At 41.9% G+C, this 22238-nt stretch overlaps 1 protein-coding gene across 1 annotated transcript in view; it reads left to right on the top strand.

Moving 5' to 3' along the window:
• Nucleotides 1-10376: 10376 nt before the first annotated feature.
• Nucleotides 10377-22238, top strand: part of GRIN3A (glutamate ionotropic receptor NMDA type subunit 3A) — a 141730-nt gene continuing 129868 nt past the window's right edge. Inside the window, exon 1 of the mRNA XM_059657523.1 lies at nt 10377-11785. Coding sequence (XP_059513506.1) covers nt 11087-11785 — 699 coding nt within the window. The 5' untranslated portion in view covers nt 10377-11086. The remainder of the gene's footprint in view (nt 11786-22238) is intronic.

The following is a 22238-nucleotide window of genomic DNA, read 5'->3' as shown; positions in this document are numbered from 1 at the left end:
GCTATGGAATAGGAGCCAGGCTCCTTGCAATGCTCTGAATAAAAGCTGGAAGTGTTTTTCTAGAAATAAAATGTGTGAACTTCAGAGCATTGAATTTTTTTTTCTTTTTTGCTCCTTGAACATGTATTTACTTATTTTCTGGTGCTTAATATATTTTTTAAATGAAAGGTAACTGGGTAATTACTTGCTAGTTTAGTTATAACTTTAATTTGCACATTACTTTTTCTTCCTTTTATTTTTCTTCACGTTAAAACGTGTAAATGAGGTGCTACTTATTTAAAAGAAATAATAACTATTATTTTTATATTAATACTTTTCTCATCTCTTCCAATTTCTAGCAATGTATAAACAAAGATTTGTTTATATACAAATCTAGTTAATATACAGAACCAGAGGCCCGGTGCACAAGATTCATGCACTGGGCGGGGGAGTCCCTTGGCCCAGCCTGTGCCCTCTCACAGTCTGGAACCTCTCGGGGGATGTCCGCCATGGATCGTGCCTAAGCCAGCAGTCAGATATCCCTCTCACAGTCCAAGTCTCTCGCAGTTCAGGACCCCTTGCTCCTTACTGCCGCCTGCAGCCTGGCTTCTGGCTGAGTGGTGCTCCCACTGTGGGAGCGCACTGACCACCAGGGGGCAGGTCCTGTATTGAGTGTCTGCCCCCTGGTGGTCAGTGTGCATCATAGCAATTGGTCGTTTTGGTTGTTCTGCTATTCAGTCAAATTGCATATTAGGGTTTTATTATACATATTATATAGGATTGTAATCAAAGTGTATGCAATCCATACTTGATTTTTTTCATATCTGTACATGATTTACCAAAAACTAAAATTTCATGTTCATCACTTTTACTGACTGAATGAAATAACATAATTAATATGCCATAAATAAGTTAATCATTATTACTAAATATGTTTTGGGGGTTCCATAATGTTTCAGTTGTGCTGCAAAATACCTTTCTATTTATACTGTTTGGGTTTCTTCCTTTTATTTTTCTTCTCTTTTTTGGTATTAATTTCCATGAGGCAAATTATTTTATCAAAAAAGATCAACAGTTATGTGGCCCTCCATGTGTTGTAGCTTGATTTTATAATTAGCATAGGAGTATTCCTATTTTTTTCAAAGCATCAACAATGTTGCCTTAAGTACTTTGATCTATACATTTTCATTTTCCTATGTGATTATACTTAGCTCTTCAATCTAACTGAAGTATCTCTCTCTCTCTCTCTCTCTCTCTCTCTCTCTCTCTCTCTCTCTCACTATATATATATATATATATATATATATATATATATATATATATATATTACTAATATGCAAATAGACCAAAGAGCAGAACAACCAAACAACTGAACAGCCAGTCACTATGACGTGTACTGACCACCAGGGGGTGCACGCGGAACACGGTGGACATTGGCAGCAAGCAGCAGAACACGGAACATGGTGGGCATCGGCTGCGGTGGGATGGTGGAGCAGGTGAGTCGGGGTGCCAGACCAAGGCAGGGCACCGGTTGCTGTCATCGGGGCGAGCCTCTGGTGGTTACTGAAAATTCTCTGCTCCCGCACACCACAGTCCCGCCCGACACTCACACCTGCTGCCGGCGCCAGAGCCGCTGCTTGTACCTGCTGCTGGCGCCCAGCAGTGGCCCCAGTTGCTCAGCACCATCAGCAGGTGCGAGCAGCGACTGCTGGCCCTGATTGCCCCTCAGGGCTTCTCCACCTCCCTCTGCTCCTGAGGGGTGACTGGGGCCGGCAGCTTCCTCTCGCACCCACTGCTGGTGACAGCCCCGCTCACACCTGCAGACGGTGCCAGAGCTGCTGCTCACACTTGCTGATGGTGCCGGCACCAATCCCTCCATGCTGTCAGCTGGTGCAAGCAGGACCAGCGCCATCAGCACATGGAAGTGGCAGCAGTGGGAGTAGGGCTGCCAGCAGATAGGGGACCGGGGTGGGCCACAGTGTGAGGGACTGGGCGTGGGCGCAGAGGATGGCCTGAGACCTGCCTCTGTGCCCACCGCAGCCTCGTGGCCCACACTTCCTTTCAAGGTGCACAAATTCATGCGCTGGGCCCCTAGTATTAGATAAAAAGTGAGTTTTCTCAATGTTGCTATGCAAGCTTCCAAGAAGCAGTCATATAATAATAATAATAATAATAATAATAATAATAGCATTTCCCCACTGTTTTTATGCCTATGGATAAGAATTTTTTTTGAAATATCATCTGATATGTTTTTCTTCTTGATAATGTTTTTAATTTTGTACCCACCCCATCATTAAAACTGGACAGAGAGGATAAGTTTTATTGCATAATTTAAGGGAGCACAGAGAGGACAAAATCATCTTTTGGCCTTTTATCTCCTGACTATATTTTAGATTTTTTTTTACTCTTTGAAATTTTTTAATTTTTTTCAATTACAGTTTACATTCAATATAAACTTGTATAAGTTTCAGGTGTACAGCATAGTGGTTAGACAATTGTATACTTTAAACCAGATCCCCTGACTATGTAGACAAATAAGACTTGCTGGCATTGGTAGAATCAGAATGAAATAATAATGTATGGGCAACCTGTAGACACTGTAGTCACTTGAAAACTGCGGATGCAAAAGCAAAAAAGGCTATAGACAATCTCCGCCGTTCATCCCAACCACATACAGATGACTGCACCACTAACTGTGGACGCTGCCACGATAGGTTACTGACCACCCACTTCTGGAGTGAACACGATGTATATTGGCACTAGAGAGGATACCATTGGGAGGGGTGGAAATCTGTAATAGCAAATTTAAACCACTGATGGAGAAGCTGATAAACCAGGAAAATCACAGCTTGATTTAGAAAGCAGCAGGGAGCCAGTAGGGAGACTTAGAGAGGAAGATTGAATAGAGGCTACACTAGAGAAGGAAGATTGCTTTTGCTGAAGACCATTTCTGAAACTTCACAGAAACATGACTGTGCTGCCAACCAGACAAGGACTTTAGGAAGAAGGCACACTAAGGTGAGAAGAAATTGCAACTCTCCCAGTTTAAAAAAAAAAAAAAAAAGAAAGAAAAAGAAAAAGAAAGGCAGATATGGCCGCTATAAACAAATGGGCTACAAGTGTTTTCATTACCAGAAAAGCTCTGCTCACTAATTGCATCAAATATCAGAGCCAAACAGGGGTCTTTTATTGTGGGAGCAGATCAGGAAAGAAACCCAGCCTACACAGCACCAGCTCCCCCATCTGTGGTCATGGTAGTAAAAGTTGCTTTCCTATTTTGACTGCTATAAAGTAAATAGGATTTTAGTTCTGCATCTGCCATATGCTGTGGAACCTTAGGCTATCAATTTATTGTCTGTCTGCCTCAGCCATTAGCGATTCACAAATGATTTAAAACTACCTCGTATATAAATATATTAATATGTCTGCCCTCTTCTTACTTTAGAATTTTTTTAAATCTCCAAAAAAATGCATTAAAATAAAAGATGTCATCAGTAGATGCTAGTTCCATCCTGCCTCATCCCAATCAGTCTCATTATACCAGCATTTTTAATGGATGAAATGTTTTCCCATTGAGTTCTTGGTAGAGTTCCATGAGATCATAAGCTGATCATCATGGTTATTGTTTAATCAGCATGATATTGCTCAGTCTTCTCTTCATAGTGAGATGGTACTGTTGGGGGAGAGGATCGACTTCTCATTATTTTTTAATCTTCACCAAAGGATATGTTTTTGTTGATTTTAGAGAGAGAGGGAGAGGGGGAGAAAGAGAGAATCATCGATGTGATAGAGAAACATTGCAACCCTACCGGGGATCAAACCCGAAACCTAGATATGTGCCCTGATCAGGAATCAAACCCATGACATTCAGGTGCATAGGATGATGCTCCAACTAACTGAGCCATACCAGTCAGGGCAACTTATTTTTTTTTAACCCAATGATTGACACCCCAAAAGAAAGAAGTATAGTGTTGAGGGGATTTCAAATTCAGAAGGAAGGTCATTCCTCCTTCAATAACAATTTCTAGATGGCCAGCAATCATTTCAAAGAGAGGTTCAGTTCCCAGAAGATTCCGCTTCAGCATAATCATGAGATTTTTTTCTGCCGACATCAATTGGAAATGGATGAAGGACAACTGTTTAGCAAAAGCTCCCACATCACAATATGAAGCAGATCCAAATCATTTTTTAGTAAGCTCGCTTATACCAAGCAAACTCTTTCATCCTTTGATCAAGATAAAAGTCTTGTCAATTAGATTATGTGAAGAAGCAGCTCCGGTCTGTCTTATAAAGAATAAAAGTTCCCCTTGATGGAAACTGTCCCAGTGAGAACATTCTAGAGGCACCATCCCAAATCACCCAGATTCTCACATATTAAAATATTTCTTGCTGCCCAGCCAGCATGGATCAGTGGTTGAGCATTGACCTATGAACCAGGAGATCATGGTTTGATCCCCTTCAGGGCACAGGCCCGAGTAGCAGACTCGATCTCCTGTAGGGAGCATGCAGGAGGCAGCTGATCAATGATTCTCTCTCATCATTGATGTTTCTCTCTCTCTCCCCCTCTCCCTTCCTCTCTGAAATCAATAAAAGTATATATTTTTTAAAAACTCCTTGCTATCTTCAGTATGTGGTTGCTAAACAGAGTAAGGAGGATAATGAGTTATAATATTTCCACTGACATTTAAAACTGCAACCATGGTAGATGTCATTTCACATATGAAACAGAAAAGAGGATATTTGCTGGATATTTTATGGGCCAATAGGAGAACAGAAAATCATGATGATTCATTATGTGTAGTATTAAACAGTAAGAAAGCCATTTCCTAAGGTCTCCTTATCTATTAAAATGTTTAGAGTTTTCATTTATATACTCTGACAAGTGCTAAATAATCAAATAGCTTTGTGATTATGTACATCCCTGTCCATTGGTTAGATAATGGCTCTAGAGCAGCCGTGGGCAAACTATGGCCCGTGGGCCCGGATCCGGCCCATTTGAAATGAATAAAACTATTGAAAAAAAAGACCGTACCCTTTTATGTAATGATGTTTACTTTGAATTTATATTAGTTCACACAAACACTCCATCCATGCTTTTGTTCCCGCCCTCCGGTCCAGTTTAAGAACCCATTGTGGCCCTCCAGTCAAAAAGTTTGCCCACCCCTGCTCTAGAGTCAACCAGGCCTGCTCATGACACCTCCATTTCACCTAGAAATGGAAATGAAAGGAACACGGTCTTTGGAGTCTGGGGATCAAATCTGTGTTTGCTTTCCCATTCTTAGCAAATGGCTCAACCTTACCAAGTGTCAGCTGCATTATCTATACAATAAAGATAAGCAGTCTATTCATGAAAGTAGGAGATCATCCATACAAAGTGCCTGGCATATAGAAGTTAAGATAATAATAAGCTCCAGAATAATAAAGATTTCTTAATTCCTATACATGTCCTGAAAATCTTCCTAAAAGTCTCTTTCTAAAGAAACAAAACAATTTTTCTTAAAAAAAGTGCTTTTACAGATATAAGGCAGGAGATCTATGAAGGACAATAGCACTTAGAAAATTCCCAAATTCTTTTGGCTACAGGTATAAAATTTGTGCTACAAACTGGGCACAAAAAAGTCCCTTATAAATGTCGCAGTCTGTGATGGGCCAAGTTTTATTCCATAACTCATTTGGATAAACACTATGTTGGAATGATTGCCACCAAGGGAGAGGGGGAAGAGAGAGAGAGACTGAGAGACACTGTCATATTGGTCCCCCCCCAAGTCCTATTTTATTCCCTTGTAGTGTGTGGTTTAGGAGAGGAATCAAGACATCTAAACACTCAGCCAATAATCCTGGTGGATATTGAAAAGGCCATGCACTTGTCACAACTGATAGCTTATTCCCCAAAAAACAGCTGGACTGAGGACACCACAGTGTTCTTTTTCATTTTTGAAAGGCAAACAACTATTGGCAAACCCTAATTTATCTCCAGGTAATGGCTCTGGCCTGAATTTGTTCTCCTGGGTATAGCTGATCACATGGTGCAAAAAGAAGGCCTTTCCCTTTGTATGTTCCAGCATAAACAAAGCCTAAGAACTATTTGAACTAGATAAAGGGAATTAACTTTTTGCTACTTTTTCTTTATACTGTTGTCTTAGTTCCTAATGCTCCTTTTCTTCTGTTTCCAGACCCTCAGATTGGCCTAAACTCCTTCTGTGAGGCCCCACCTGGTCCTTTTCTACGTCCCCAAATTCCTGTGTAATGCAAAATGAATTCCTCCCGCTCCCAAAATTCCCAACAGGATATCAATTTTACAACATTCAGGGTAAAATAATTTATACTAATGTTTGATGGGTGGGAGTCCCATAATCATGAGTTATTTGCATTTTTTAAAAAGATGACTATTGCCAAAATTAATGCCTAATAATTAGAATATAGGACAGTGTTATTAGGTATCAAGTCAATATTGGCTTTTTTTTTTAATTGGTGGAATGAGAAAAGAATAATTACTCTTTAGAGGGGGTCTGCTCCTCTAAACGGACCTAATTTTTTCTAGATTCATTCTCTCCTCAAATTCTGCTACATCGTTTCCCTATCAACTTCACATATTTTTTGGTTTGTTTTTACCCAGAAAGGTTCTCATAACAACAGGGCCTCTGGCAACACAGACAAAGAAGTTGATGTGGGGAGGGATACAATTTGGGCTTATGGGTATTATTAATGAGCGGTAAGCACATCTGTCATGTGAATATTGGTTGAAAAAGCAACCCTACCTTGTTACTGCTGCATAAAAGCCTGCTCCAGAGTTAAAAACATTCCACTTACTATTATTCCTACTTACAAAGCAAAGCTAGATATGGGTAGGACTTGAAATATGTCAGGATATAGGCAAAAAAAAATAGTTGTCCAAACTTTTATAAATATGTGACAAAACTGATCACCCTGGAGAAGCCTCCCATTTCTAAGGGACTTGACGGGAGTCACAGGGGTCCACGCACAGCCGTGTAGACCATCAGAAAGAACTGTTACAAGGACCCCAGTAGAAAGGAAGCTTGAGCTTTGGGACGTTAAACGTCACGTTCATAGGGAACCAGTGCTGAGGATAGAATCGAAGTTCTGACTCGCACCGTGGCCTTCACTGCAGCTTTCCCGGGCCACCTCCAGAATACTCAGCTTTTAGTCACCCCATCGCTGGCACCAGGAAGCACAGAGGTACACAAAAGCACTTTTTAAATTGCCAGCATTTGGATTTGTTTTTGTTTATTTGACTTTCCAACATGAGAAGATGAGTAGTTCTCATTTCCAACGTGGTAAAATAAAGCGCTTCGTCGCCTCTGGGTGAGCCAATTCTGAAATTGGGCTGAGTCTTGCTACCAACAATGCAGCTGGGATGAACTTAGAATTTCAGAGCCATACTGCCCCTCACTCACTACGTGAGGACTTCATGGAAATTACCCAACTTTCCTCAAACACAATTTCCTATCTACAGAATGAGGATAATAACTCCAACCTGATGAAGTTGTTGTTGTGACCTCTCAGTAATGTTATCTCTCATGTAGATTATTGTAACAGCTTCATGTCTGGTCTCTGACGTCCACCCTTGACCACCTTTCATCTGTTATCAACAGAGCGGCTGGAGTGGCCCTGTAAAAACATAGGTTCTGTCACTCCTCTCCTTAATGCCCCCTCCCCAATGCCTTCTCATTCCTTTCAGAGTAGAAACTAATGTTATTCATTGACTTACATGGTCCATCACATCCTTCTTACCTTCCTGTCCTCACCTGCCACCACTCTTGTCCTGGATCATTCTGCTCCAGTAACTCTGGACACCTCACTATTCTTCAAACACATCAGAAACACTCCTGCTTCAGGGCCTTCGCACTTGCTGTTCCCTCAGCTTGGAGATTCTTGCCTTGTAAGTATCCAAACAAATTGCTTCCTCACCTCCCTTTAGGTCTTTATTCAAAAGTTATCTTCTCAACCAGGTTTTCTCCTGCTGCTCTATCTAAGCTTAGAAGCCACTCTCTTAATATTTCCTCTTGGTGCTTTATTTTTCTTCTTATCATCAACTAACATATCCTATATTCACTTATTTGTGTTTTATTGTCTGTCTCTCCCACTAGAATATAAGCTCAATGTTAGCATTTCGTTCACTCATTAACTATATGACTTTGTGGGGGGAAACTCAAATTCTCTGAACTAGACTTTAATCATCTATCCCCAGGAGAGTCCTACAGCAGTGCCTGGCACATAGTGGGAGCTTAATAAATGGTTGTTGAAATGATGACTGAATCTGAAAAATTATGATCATTGAAGCGTGGAAAAGGAGAAGGAGAAGGAAAAAGGAAGATGTGGGGAAAGGGAAAAAAAGAATCATGTCAGAGATGCTCAGATTATAGTGATATGGAAAAAGAGGACCAGGCAGCAAGAGAAAGGGAAGGGAAATCAGTGTATCATAACTACAAAGCCTAGGAAAGAAGCAAAAGGAAACACAGGAAGGAAGGGCTATTCTTCACTATTCACAGTATTCACACGATTCAGCTACAGTCTTTTTTTAAAGTATGTTTTTATTGATTTGAGAGAGAGAGAAACATTGAGCAAGAAACATTGATTAGCTGCCTCCTACACCCCTGCCCCCTTACTGGGGATGAAGCCCGAAACCCTGTCATGTGCCCTGACCAGGAATCAAAATGGTAACCTCTCAGTGCATGGGACGATTTTTCAACCGAGTCATACTGGCCAGGGTGCAGCTGCAGTTTTAGCATGACCTGGGGCAGCACTAACCCCAGAACTGTGGGAATCATCTTCTCTTCTATGAACCACAAGTTGAGCCATTCCCTCAAGGTAGTCGTGGACTTGTGAGAGGCCATTAACCAATAGATCTGTTACCCGCAAACAGCACCAGGTATTAGACCTTGGTCACCTCCTGTACCTGGCCTATCGTTCCTACTCTGCTCATGTCTGTCTAACGGCCTACTCGATCAGACCTCTCTATTCTTCATCACCGTCTATTCTCTTAGGAAGCAGATTTGAATGTCTGTGTAATGCCAGGAACTTAAGAGTCCCACTCGGGTCATGATCACAAGCTGGAATGTGAACCTCCTCAAAGCACACAAACTCCTACACAGGCAAGCGAACCTCCTACTACACAGTCATGGAGTCCCAATCTTCCTACAATACAAGGACCAGGGAATTCTACTCCTCTTACTCAGATCCCAATCCATGGACTCCTGTGGAGCCAGAGGGATTTCCAGCATCCATGGATAGGATGCTCTCCGGGGCCTCGGGAGGAAACTTTTCCCTGGTGGTTCACCCTCTGTTAGGATGCTCACGGTTCCCTCTAGGAAGCCTCTTCTCCCCTCTGGCACCCCAGCCTTGCAAGGGCTATTTTGAGAGTGAGGTACTTTTTGCACTGAGATGCCTTTAAAAGTCTGAGGAAAACGGCATTCACTTTGCAACCTTCTTGGGGGTTTTATTTAGCTAGATAGAGCCTCTGCATCCCGAGGATTTAAAGCATGATGGGAACTTCAGCTCAGGAATCAAAACAATTCTCCAGAGCTCCAAGCCAGCTGTATTTGCATAACAATTTAACAGATCCAAACAACAGGCCAAGGTCAGGTGAAATAAATTGCCAAGGTCATGCTTCTCTTGAATTGGTGATGAAATTCAGAATTGCTGATTCCCGGGGCTTGGCCCCTACTCTCCGAACTGATATTGTGGCATAAATTAAATTGATCGTATGTGTGAGAACCACGCACCTCCTCTTAAACTTCTCCCTTCTAATTCCAGATCATGTAGATCATGGAGGAAAAGATGATGTCATAACCCACTGACCTCACGTATTAGCATACAAATGAAAGAACTTACTAGAAGCAGTGCTCTGGGGGACTCCTGGTCTACCAGGAAATGCTGTTGACTGTATTTGAAACTCTAAAAGTATGTTGAATCTCTTTAATTTCTCAAATGATTGCTTTAAATTGACTGCTTTAATTCTGAGAATCTAAAAACATAGGGATCCTTAAAAACTGCAGAGGCCCACATGCCAGAGAGAAGGAATTGAGGGGATTAAATGTGTAAACGATTCTTGCTTTAATATCCTTAACTCGAAATACCTGTAAACCAACACAGGGAAGAGAAGCTCATTAAAGTCCCAGCCTCTCTGAGCTTATCCCAGTGAACAACTGGCTTTCAGATTCCTCGGGCGCAACTCCAAATTCGGAATTCTCCCCGGCTGGGAGCCCACGCCCTCCGAGGTCGCAGGCAAGGTGGCAAACTGCGGACTCCTGGCCTGGGAGCGGAGAGGCCTTGCCAGGCGCGCAGGAAGCGTCTACCGGGAATCTCACCACCAGTGGGCGTTTAGCGCAGCCAAGCGACCGGCTAGGGCCAAGGCTCAGCAACAGGGAGGCGCCGGCTGAGGCGGGGAGAACTTTGCGCTCCGAGCAGAACCACCCTTTGCTGGCCAGTCGCGTCGCTCCTCGGAGGAAGCAAGCGGCGGCAGCGACTGGGCGGAAAGAGGACGAAAGGAAGAGAGGAAGTAGCGAGGGAAGTAGAAAAATGAAGCCTGAGCCGGGGAAGCCCGCGAGGGGATGGCCCACGGCGGAGCGAGGCGGCTTTGGCTTCTTTTCCGCATCCCGGCGGTGAGCACCCGCTCCTGCACGACCCCAAAGAAATCCGTGCGTCTCGCCTTGGTGGGAAAGGAAGAGAATCCAAGTGAGCTCGTTACCTCCTCGGTCACCGCTGCCCCCTAGGACTCCGGGTGCTTCTCACCCCAGCCTCCCCGCGGGGCCGGACTCAGAGCCGCCCTGCAGATGGGGCGGGTAAGGAACGGGCGCCCCAGCTGCGGGTGAGCGGCACCGGCCGGCCCGCCCGCCCGCCTGGCTCCGCGCAGGGACTGGGCGGGCAGAGGATGCGAGGCGCACGGACCCAGGAGCGGGATCTGAGACTGACGGGGGCGCGCTAGGCTGCCACTTGGATGGCCCGGGGACCGCTCCTGCTCCCGGGACCGCTTCTCCGCGCCCTGTGAGCTGTGCGCGGGACCTGGGGGCGGGGACCTTAGGCGGCGGCTGCAGGGGGGCCAGCCGGACGCAGGAGGGGGCGCGCTTTCTCCCTGCGGGTCTCAGTAATGAGGAGACTGAGTTTGTGGTGGCTGCTGAGCAGGGTCTGTCTGCTGCTGCCGCCGCCCTGCGCACTGGTGCTGGCCGGGGTGCCGGGCTCCTCCTCGCACCCGCAGCCCTGCCAGATCCTCAAGCGCATCGGACACGCGGTGAGGGTGGGCGCCGTGCACCTGCAGCCCTGGACCACGGCCCCCCGCGCGGCCAGCCGCGCCCCGGACAGCAGCCGGGCAGGCACCCAGCGAGATGAGCCTGAGCCCGCGACTTGGCGGCCCCCGGCGCCCTCGCCGGGCGCGCGCTGGTTGGGGAGCGCCTTGCATGGCCGGGGGCCGCCGGGTGTCCGGAAGCCCGGGGAGGGCGCAGGGGCCGAGACCTTGTGGCCTCGGGACGCCCTCCTCTTCGCCGTGGACAACCTGAACCGCGTGGAAGGGCTACTGCCCTACAACCTGTCTTTGGAAGTAGTGATGGCCATCGAGGCGGGCCTGGGCGATCTGCCGCTCTTGCCTTTCTCCTCCCCTAGCTCGCCGTGGAGCAGTGACCCTTTCTCCTTTCTGCAGAGCGTGTGCCACACCGTGGTGGTGCAGGGGGTATCGGCGCTGCTGGCTTTCCCCCAGAGCCAGGGCGAGATGATGGAGCTCGATTTGGTCAGCTCTGTTCTGCACATTCCAGTGATCAGCATCGTGCGCCGCGAGTTTCCGCGGGAGAGTCAGGTGAGAGCACGCGGGCGCGTGGAGTGGAGACTGGCGCGGCTGGGGGCTGGGTCCATCGCGGGGGGCGGGGGGGTTGCTGGGGGAGAAAGGGGACGGGGAAAGTCCTGAAGGACTTAGGGATTTTCAACTTTGACACTGTTTAAGGATTGGACCACCTCGGTAGTTGCTAGATTGAAGTAAAAGAAAAATACTTAAAGCAAAAATGGGAAAAAGTGCCGGACGAAGTGGAAGTCTAAGTTTAAGATCTTGGAGAGGGATCCGGGTTCTGTTGACTAGCTTGGGGGGAGGGTGGGTTGTGGGAAGGGCGATGGAGGATCCGCGACTTGCCCGAGTTTCACTCCCTTGAGGAATTCGGAGAGCATGTGGCGGAAAGAGCAGCATCTGCTCTCTTTGACTTAGAAGATGTGCCTGAGCCATAGGCGATGGTGTCAGGAGGGAAGCACATCCCTTTGAATTCCTTGAGTAAATAAGAAATCGGTAACTAGTACCAGAAGCAATAGGTAAAGAAGGGTGGTTAATTAGTCTTGGCTATTATGTGATCGCATGAAAATGGATGGGATGAGTCATTTGGGATTATGTCTTTGTCCCTGTCTTCTTTCTATGTGATGTGGGCTCAGAGGCAGGCTGTATGCAGATGCTCTGTTCGCCCATTTCTGCTCCAGTTATCTGGAAATAAAGGAAGTTTCCTATGAGTTAAAAAAAAATCAAATATATTTTTAATAAAAGAAGCTATTTGTAAACTTAGCTGTTAACAATGATGATGAGATAAATATTTAAGGGAGGGTGGGGTCCTTTAAGCAATCAAAGTTGTATGCATTTTGTGCCTTATTTTTATCAAAATATCAAGGCTCATTAAGCCTTGCACAAAGTATTTATGAAACAAATAGGTAATTGGTATTGGTCCCATTGTAGAGGCTGAGAAACTAAGGGATATATATATATATATATATATATATATATATATATATATATGTAAATGAGTAAGGACAGATATCAAAAGTTTGATTGAATCCATTCATAAAATGTCAAGAAAGTACTAAAGATTTATTTTTCTAGAAAAATGAATCTTACATTTTTAATCTTGGGAAAGGCGGGCACTAGTTACTTTCAGCAGTTGCCCAGAAGATTCCTATTTGATGCTGAACTATGGAGATTTAATCTGCAGAGTGCAGGCTAATTAACTTTTATCTAAAATATTTCCATCACCTGAATCTGAATGACTGTAGGCAGCAGATGGGAAGGCATAGAAAACACAGGTGCACAATGCTGCCAATGGCCAAAGTGTTATAAACATGAAATTGCATCCATAGGGTGTATCATTATTAATATACTATATGCAGAATCAGATCTAATGAAATGCAAGAGTCAGCATCACTTGTTTCTCTTCATTGCTTCTTTATTATCTAGTATTTCATACATTGCCAGTACTGTTCACAGTCTCCAGACTCCTCTCCATTTGTAGATTGTTTGGCAAGCGTCTTCAATAGCAAGAATTTTTCCCCAAATTAGTGTTCCTTAGTTAGAAGGAAAATTGTCTGTGTTCCAGGATGGATCTGTGCAGTATACAGCACATTACAACAAGGGGGCCAGAGCAACCATGAGGCAGCATCTAACATCAGCAGACTTCAAAGTTTAGGACCCTGAGGAGGAACAGAGTCCTCTAGGGACAACCTCTACAAGCAGACAGTAAAATAAATACTCTGCCAAGCACATGTACTTCTATATTTCAATTCAGAAACTTACTTTAAGTCGCTGTTGTCACTGTTATTTTCATGGCACACAGCTTGAAAGACAAAGATTATGATATTAACTCAGATCTAGTTTGCCCAACTGAGGACATTTTATTTCATTTATTTTAAATTCAAACATATCTAACTCATCTTACTTTTAATATATCATTTAAATGTCATTCTATAATGTTGTATAATCAGAATGTCCAGCTCAATGCCAAATCATTGTAATGTATAATTTTAGGATATGACCATAATCTGCTTTCAGCAAAAATAAAAACTAATCTTTCCCTTGCTTCTCCTCAAAAGTAGACCTTTCTCTAATATACTGATGTGATTTTTTAAAATTATCTAAATATAAAAGAATGTTGAACTTGTTTTACACATTAAATAAAATTGACTTAATGTAGCCACTGTCCTCATTAGAGTCTACTGCCCAGTGACCCAAGTTATTGATTGTGCCAGTGCCTGAACAAAGGATTCGAGAAGAAAGCAGACTTGTCCACACCACCAATGGTGTAAAATTGTGTCTCACATTTAGACAAATCAAAATTGCTTTAGAGCAGGAGCAACAACAGTGCTTTCTCTCTCATTTGAGCTGCTGATTTCTTTCACATAAAGCCTTTAATTACTGCATAATGGTTTTTATGGTACCTACCACAACTTCTGATGGAAGGAGAAACCACTGACATGATCCAATCTCTAAGAAAAGCATAATAGTTTTATTTCAATATACTGTTTATTCAAAACATAAACAGATTATCAGCTTGGAAGGAATCAACTTCATTCAAGCAGGGAAATCCATTGAAAAGTAAGATAGTTAACTACCCACTTTTGGAAACCATATGTATATTATCACAACATAATAAAAGCTTAAAGCAACATTACACACAGGATAGGGTCAAAGCACATTTCCATAAAAAATAAAATCTGACTTGACTACCACACTCAAATCTCTACTTGAAGCTAACTTATTTTATTAAGATGATCACTTCTTAGTTCTATGACCTTCAAGTGATGATGTTGCATATGGATCCAGTTACATTTACATACAAGTCACATTAAGTTTCTATAGTTGTTCTTTCTCTTCCCTCCCCATAGTATTGTTTCTTGTAGGGGTTTTATATAGTTTCTCCAAAGTTAGGTTAACACTCCTTAAAATTTACCTGCTAAGGTAGTGCCAGATATACATTTCTCTCTAAAACATATATCTCATGTTAATTCCATATTGGTTCCATTAGGCAAAGTTAATGGAGTAATGTAATTGGCTTAGATCCAAACACATGCAATTAAAAAGTGACTACACTACAATTTTCAACTCTTGTTGGGTGTACCATCCACAAATAGTATGTCTCATTGAGCCATATATACTAACTAATTAACATATGTTCATTCCCTTAGAAATACAAGTGCTTTAGATGATCCATTTTCTTTGACAATACAAGGCTAAGTACTGAAGACTTTTTATTAGAATTTGGCTAGCACAGCACCACTTTTGTACAGTACAGGGGACAGAACAATGATACCACTACATAACTGAGGTACTTCGTGAGGGGATAAGTAAAGAACATTTATTTTTAAAACATCTGCTCTCAACTGTGTTGGCTTTCCTTGACTCACCCCAGCTACGCACTGCTCTCTCTCTGGAGGAAATGTATTTTTCTACATTTCATGATGAATGGCTGATAGCAGCACCTAATTATTGCTGACTTGAAGATAAACGATTTCAAATTAAATGTCAAGTGATGCAAAACTTTTCTTAGCAGTGATCTTTTACAGGTTCCTCTTGAAGAACTGAGACCTGGGATTAATTTGGAAATTTTTATTGTTAGTTTGGGAATTTTTCTTTATAACATTAATTTATTTTTCCAGATACATAGAAAAGAGGAGACTAGCGGACAGTATTCATTAGGCAATTAGTCTGTCTTACCCACTTTTCTTTGTGCCTGCCACAATGCAGTCATAAAGAGAATTTGATCTTGATCTTGTTTGACTATTATATCTTGGAGTTAACTTATGATTGAATCAGCTGAGCTAAGTATCTGAATCATCTGAAAACCAATTTCAGTGTCTAATTCCTTAATGTGTTCTCTTCTGCTGTTGCAGAAAGCACCATGGATTTTGTGCCATAAGGTTTTATTTCATGAATACCCCTAATTAGATTCTAAGCATGTTGGTTAAAAGGACTCTTCAGTCTACCTCTACCTCTTACTCTCTAGTTAATCTTAAGCAGGTGTCTCTGTCTCTGAGCATCTATGCTCACCTGTCAAAAGAAGGTACCTTACCATCCAACAGAGTTGTTTTGTGAATCAAATGATGAAGTGGAGTTCTGTGGAAAATGTATAGTGTTAGCTAAATACCTAGTAGAGAGGTTGGTTATGATCTGATAAAAATCATCCAAGTCAGAATCTCCACTAATTCTCCATTAGTAGTTATTAATTAAGGTGGGATGTGATTCACATGTCTTCATCATCCATCTTATTCTCTACCCACTTTCTCATTTTTTTTCTTTAAAAAATAAAAAAGGGTAGCCTTGGCTAGTGTGGCTCAGTTAATTGGGCATTGTCTCCATGGTTTGATTCCTGGTCAAGGCACATGTCTAGGTTGCAGGCTCAATCCCTGGTGGAGGGGAAGGGCGTGTGGGAGGCAACCAATGGATGTTTCCCTTTCATATATCATGTTTCTCTTTCCCTCTCCTTTCCTCTCTGTCTAAAAATCAATAAAATTAATGTGTGTGTTTTTAAAAATAAGTGGATTCACACACAAACACCCCTAAAATAAAGGAAAACAAAACAAAACTGGGTTCCTAAGTTTGTTGCATATTTGCCTAGGAATAGAAGACATGCCATAGGGCACTGTTCTGTACCAGTGGCAACATTTTACCTATGATACCTCTAACACAGTTTCTAGAGCCTTAGGTATTGCCATAGAAGCTTCAATGTGATGCCCAATATTTTTCAGAAAGGTTGGTCTCTTATTGGTAGGAAGTTTCCACCACAGACACACTTATAGTAGATCATTCATGAGATTATGGCCACACAGTCTAACTTCTCTCTCTCCCCTAGGCCGCCTACTGTATCACTAAGCACACTGGCCCATCTGACATTATTTTCACAGCATGTCTTTCTTGATGAAGAAAGCAGTGTGATAGTTCACATTGGCACAGGCTCCTTATCTCAGTATGGAGAGATAACAGTTTGCAAAGCAGCTACAGTACATTGAGTATCATTGCCCTAGACCAGTGGTCGGCAAACTGTGGCTCAGGAGCCACATGCGGCTCTTTGTTCCCTTGAGTGTGGCCACGAAGTTTCAATCGCACTGTATGTGCACGCCTGCACGTGGTATTTTGTGGAAGAGCCACACTCAAGGGGCCGCAGTTTGCCGACCACTGTCCTAGACAATTATATGGGGCTTTTTATAGCAAGGTGTTGTTCATCTTAGTGACACAACTGAATGTAGACATGGGAATCTCATTGCTGTTCCTCCTGACCACTCTAGCTACTCCCATTGACATACACGGGAGAGTAGAGGAACTGTACAGCACCAGAAATGTGATGCCAACTCTATAAAACTAGGCAAGAACACACAATGCTCTATAAAACTCAGCATCTGCCACATTGCTTTTTGAGAGATATATGAATAAGAAACTAATGAAAAATCTTTAAACCACTCATTTGTCTTTCTTAGGTCTTTCTTTTATGGGATGGGGAAAAGTAAGCAAGGAATAAGCCAGTTGTCTACCACATCTCACCTCTTCTTCTTCCCTCAACCTAACACCTCAGCCAGATGATCAGATTTCATTCCAGATGTGTAAGATTGAGACACTTTCAGAGGAGACTGTGTTTGATCTTATGCATTGAGGGAGCAGGTACTGACCTGGGCTGGTAGTTAACCCTGACACTGAAAGCCTAGTATCTGGTTGGCCGGGACAGTCTACTGATGGAAATGAGCCTTCAAAGGTTCAGGTGGTAAAGAATTAAGCAGATGACTTCTTTTTTAGTCAGGCTGAAATATGCCTCATTATTACTCATGTGAGACATAGATACAGGAAAAAAGTTCAATTATATTTATTTGTGTAACATGTATGCTTTTTAAGGTTTCTTCACAAATGTACTCCTATAATCCTCCTTGCAGTCCTATGAGGCAGATAACAATGTATAGACAACATAACATACAGAGTACTAGAAAGTTATGCATTGTCAACAAGGAGAAGACGAATAGCTCCTTTTGAATTTAGTGTGTTTGCCAGCCTAAAATCCAAAAACAGACTAGATCCATCACTGCTTTTGAGTTATCCTAGGGGAGGGAAAAGGATAAACAAGAAAGATCCACTTCCAGATTTGATTGTTAAAAGAAATTTCACACTAAATATCCAATAATGCAAATTGAATTAAATGAATGATGATATATCTTTACAATGGAATACTATTTATTCAAAATGAAAATATATTTATTGACAGAAAGGTAGAAAAACACATTTATGTAAAAGATGACATTACTTCTGTAAAATATAGCACTGGGAGAAAGTAGATTTACAGTTGTATTATTTTTCCATACAAACTATAAACCTACTTTTGCCCCACCCCATATAAAGTGTAGAATTTTATTTATAAAAGTATTAACAGTAATTGTAACTAGATGGTAGAAACCCACGTTTTTCCTATCCATACTTATATTTTTCTAAAAATAAGTACATATTACCTACACAATGAAAAACAATAAGAGTAAAAAGATAAGTTACCTTCACATTTCCTTACTAATGTGTTCAATACTTCAATATGAAAATATAGAGTTCAAGAAAAAATTGTAGAGTATATGTTTAAATTTATCAAACTCCTTTCATACACATTTTTATTTTTCCCCCATTTATTCTCACAATTACTTTGTGAGGTAAACAGGACAAATAGTATTACTATCCTTATTTTGCAAATGAGACAATTGTAGCATATTAATGGAAGAAATAGAAGGAAGAGAATAGGTTTTTTGTGGTGAGCCCATATAGGATTAAGCCTCGGACTGACCTGTTGGCAAAGTCACAAACAAGTCCCAGCTTAGAGGGCACAGTCCTCTTAAGCATAATTAGGCTTGACCTTATCACCCTCCCTAGATCTTATCTGGGAAGCTAATGGGCCAAGAGACGTGCAAGCAAGAACAAGAATAAAAACAAGTGAAACTCACAAGAAAAAAAAAAGTGAAACTCACAAGAACAATGTAACTGGTCAAAACAAGTGAAACTCACAAGAACAGTGTAACTATGGAAACCACTACCTATAAAATAAAGGCTCAGCTTGCCTTGGTATATTTTTCTGTGGCCTCAGCCAGGCACAGGAAGATCCACGGAGACTAAAGAGAGCTAGAGAGTTCTGAACACTGTCTCCGTGTAAAACATTCTTCGCCGACTCCGTCCTCACCTTTAGGAACCCCTGAACCGCTGGGGCTGGACCCCGGCAGTTTTTGAGAAGCCCAGACCTATGTTTGAATCTTCACTTTACAACTTTCTAGACATTCTTACCTTGGGGAGCATGCTTAATACCCTTGCCTCAATTTCCTGGTGCATCAAATGTGAATATCTCATAGAGTTAAGGTGAGAACAACATCATGTATGCAGAGTTCTAAGCAAAGTACCCAGAGCATTGTGTGTTCTTATTATGATATGATCATTCTTTTAGCACAAAGTGTAGGTCTGTTGACATGGCATTAATAAAAACTTAAATAGTTAGGATAAGAACTCAAGTATTCTAGATTGCTTTCCCAGAGTTCTTTTATATGTATGTTCAATATGAATGTGATACTTAGGCTTAGCAGATCCAGTTTCAGTGAGCCAACCCAAAGAAAAAATGAAAAAATTTGCTGTTTTGAAACCCCACTTACGTTAGGGTTCTAGTCCAGTGACGGTTAGGTGTGTGAAAAGTTAGCAATGAAGTGACTTTCGAGGTCGAATTTCAACTGGTTGCTCCTTTGTATGGGTTCTGAATGATTAGAGATCTCCGGAGCAGTCACAGGAGATTAAGAATAATGTTCTATTCCTGTTAGCTAGTATTAGCTAGTATTAGTTCTATTCCTGTTAGCTAGAATTAGAATTCACAAGTCTTGTCTTATCTCCCACCCTGATTTCTCAGAGGCGCTTCCCAGGACCTAAACTTAAGGAACAGTAGAATGGAAACAACAGCCTCACTTCGTGAATAAAAGCATTAATGTCTAGTCCCCAGGTGCTTGGCTCTTCTGAGAAATATTGAGTTGGAGCATATGGCTTGGGCTTCAAGCTTCTGCAGCATTTTCTAATTCTAATTGTTGATGTCTACCATCTTATATCCAGGCAAATAAAAGGAGGAAGTGGCAAGAAAAAACAAGATGGTGGACCAGAGGGATGGGTTCTGGAAGGACAGGAGCTGGCTTACTTTGCTGTGGGAGGGTGGACAGTGATCTCCCATAGAGCTCTATGTCCAAATCCCCAGAACCTGCAAATATGTTACCTTCTGTGGTAAAGGGGACTTTGCAGCTGTGCTTACATTAAACATTGTGAAATAGGGAGGTTATCTTGGAACATCCTGCTGGACCTAATGTAATTACATAAAAATGATGCAGGAAGTGTCTGAGGCGAAGTCGCTGTGATGATGTCATGATGAAAATGGAGATGGGGTGGTGCATATTGAGGGTGGAAGAAGGGGCCCTTGCCAAGGAATACAGGCAGCTGCTAGAGGTGAAAAGACAAGGAAATGAATTCTTTCCTCAGAGGCTCCATAAAGAATGCAGCCCTGCCAACACCTTGACTTCAGCCCTGAAGACTGAGTTCAGACTTAGGACCTCCAGTCATTAGTAACAAGAGAATAAACTTGTGTTAAGTCACTAATTTGTGGTCCTCAGTTATAGCCGCAGTAAAAACTCATGCACTCTGTGACACAGACTTATGCATAGAGGCGGTGGAAAAGAGACAGAGGGCCACCTGGCCCAGCTTACCCTGGGGAGGCAGATTCTCATTCAGCTTACGTGTTTTGCAGCAGGACAAAAGAAAAATATTAAGAGAGATAGAACTTGGGTCTTTCAAGATACAATGACCCCACTTACTTGTAACCATGACCCAATGGATATTGTAGGCTTCTTAGGGGAGAAAGGGGTTCTTGGAAAGGGCAGCATCTAACTTGACGTGGATGGAAGGTTCAGAAGTTTCCCCCTTTACATTCAGGCTTTATTTGTACTAATGTAACGGACTTGTGGCATAGGTTAGCTCATGGTTTAAGGGACAGTAGCCTTCTTATATACTAAGGCTTATGGAAAATTGATAACCATAAAGCAGACGCTGTTTTATTGAATGCCAAATATATCAAACTGTTTGATACAACTTTGAGAGACTTGTTAAGCGCATATTGCTTTCATGATGACAAACGTAATGTATATGCACTACTACCCCATGGCGTCCACAGATCACTGTGGGTAACATTTTGACGCCTTTAATCTCTCAAGGTTATAATGGTTTTAAAAAATTAGAAACAGTTGCCGCAATTTAAAGCAAGCCTTATTGTCACTCCAATTGGGTATTGGCGTCAAAGAATAGAGGAAAGTACATTTTTAAAAAAAAATTGTTGTAGAAAACTCAGAGTCGACAGGGAATCTTGAAGCTTGGGCACTTTGAGTTGGTCTTTCTATATTAAAGGGTGGGATTTTCCTTTGTATTTGCAGTCTAGCTTCATATTGTCATCACTCTGCAAAGTGGCTGAGTGCACAGTTCCAAACACAGACAGCTCTGTCTGGATGTTCCAGCAGCATCCTTAGAAATGGGTTGCCACTGCTCTCCTCTCCCTTAGGGGTGGTTGTTAGCTGAACTTTCAGTGTCAAGCACTGTGATGGCTGCACAACCTGCAAATAACCTATTCATGGCTTTTGTTTGTTTGTTTTTTGTCTTGAAAACCTCAGCTCGAAGTCAAAAGTTATTTATTTATATTCTCTAGGTCAAAAATTTTAAAAATATGTATTTCCATAAACAAAGTTAGGTGCTCAGCATGTCTTTATCTAATAGAATTACAATCTGGCTCAGTTATGGAATTTATTTGTTTAGTCCCAAATGGAGGTACTGAAACAGGAATTTCATTAAACAAAGAATTTGCTTCACTGTGTGGTGAATTTAATAGGTACAGACAGAGAGCTGTTATTATGTTGATGCAGTATGCAGAATTAATTCGAGTCGCATCACACATTGTGTTATACACATAAGGAACTGCTTCAGTGTACACCTGATAATGAATGATCAATCTATACCTGGGTTAATCCAATGTGCCTTTGCCTGGTCGCAGGCACAGAGAGCCACCTAGTGGTACCTGAACTATAACTTTAAGTTAAAGCATCTTATGAATCCAACCTTACAAGACAGGCAAAGGCCTCCAAGCAACTTTTAGTTCTTTTCCTAGACTTTTGACAGTGGGAAAATCTAGGTTAATAAGTGTATGCCTAGAGAGACTGGGAGAAAATTGAGAGTGACTCTTACTAACTTTAGAAATGTAGTGTGGTTAATATTTTAGTAGCTGTATTTACGATTATTCGGCTCATTGTGCAGTGTGAAAGATGCTGCCATTTTATTGTGTTAAAGTATAGCATTTATTCCTTCATTTCCTATTATAAAAATTTTGTGTTCTAGGTAGATAATTCTGAAAATTAATAAAATGACAAAGAATAAAATAAAAGTTACCTGTAAACCCACAACCCTAAAGATCTAGACATATGTATGAGTT

The sequence above is a fragment of the Myotis daubentonii genome, chromosome 11, assembly GCF_963259705.1.
Source record: "Myotis daubentonii chromosome 11, mMyoDau2.1, whole genome shotgun sequence".
Lineage (NCBI taxonomy): Eukaryota > Metazoa > Chordata > Mammalia > Chiroptera > Vespertilionidae > Myotis > Myotis daubentonii.
Note: the sequence above shows the minus strand (reverse complement) of the source record. Positions and strands in the feature narration are given on the sequence as shown.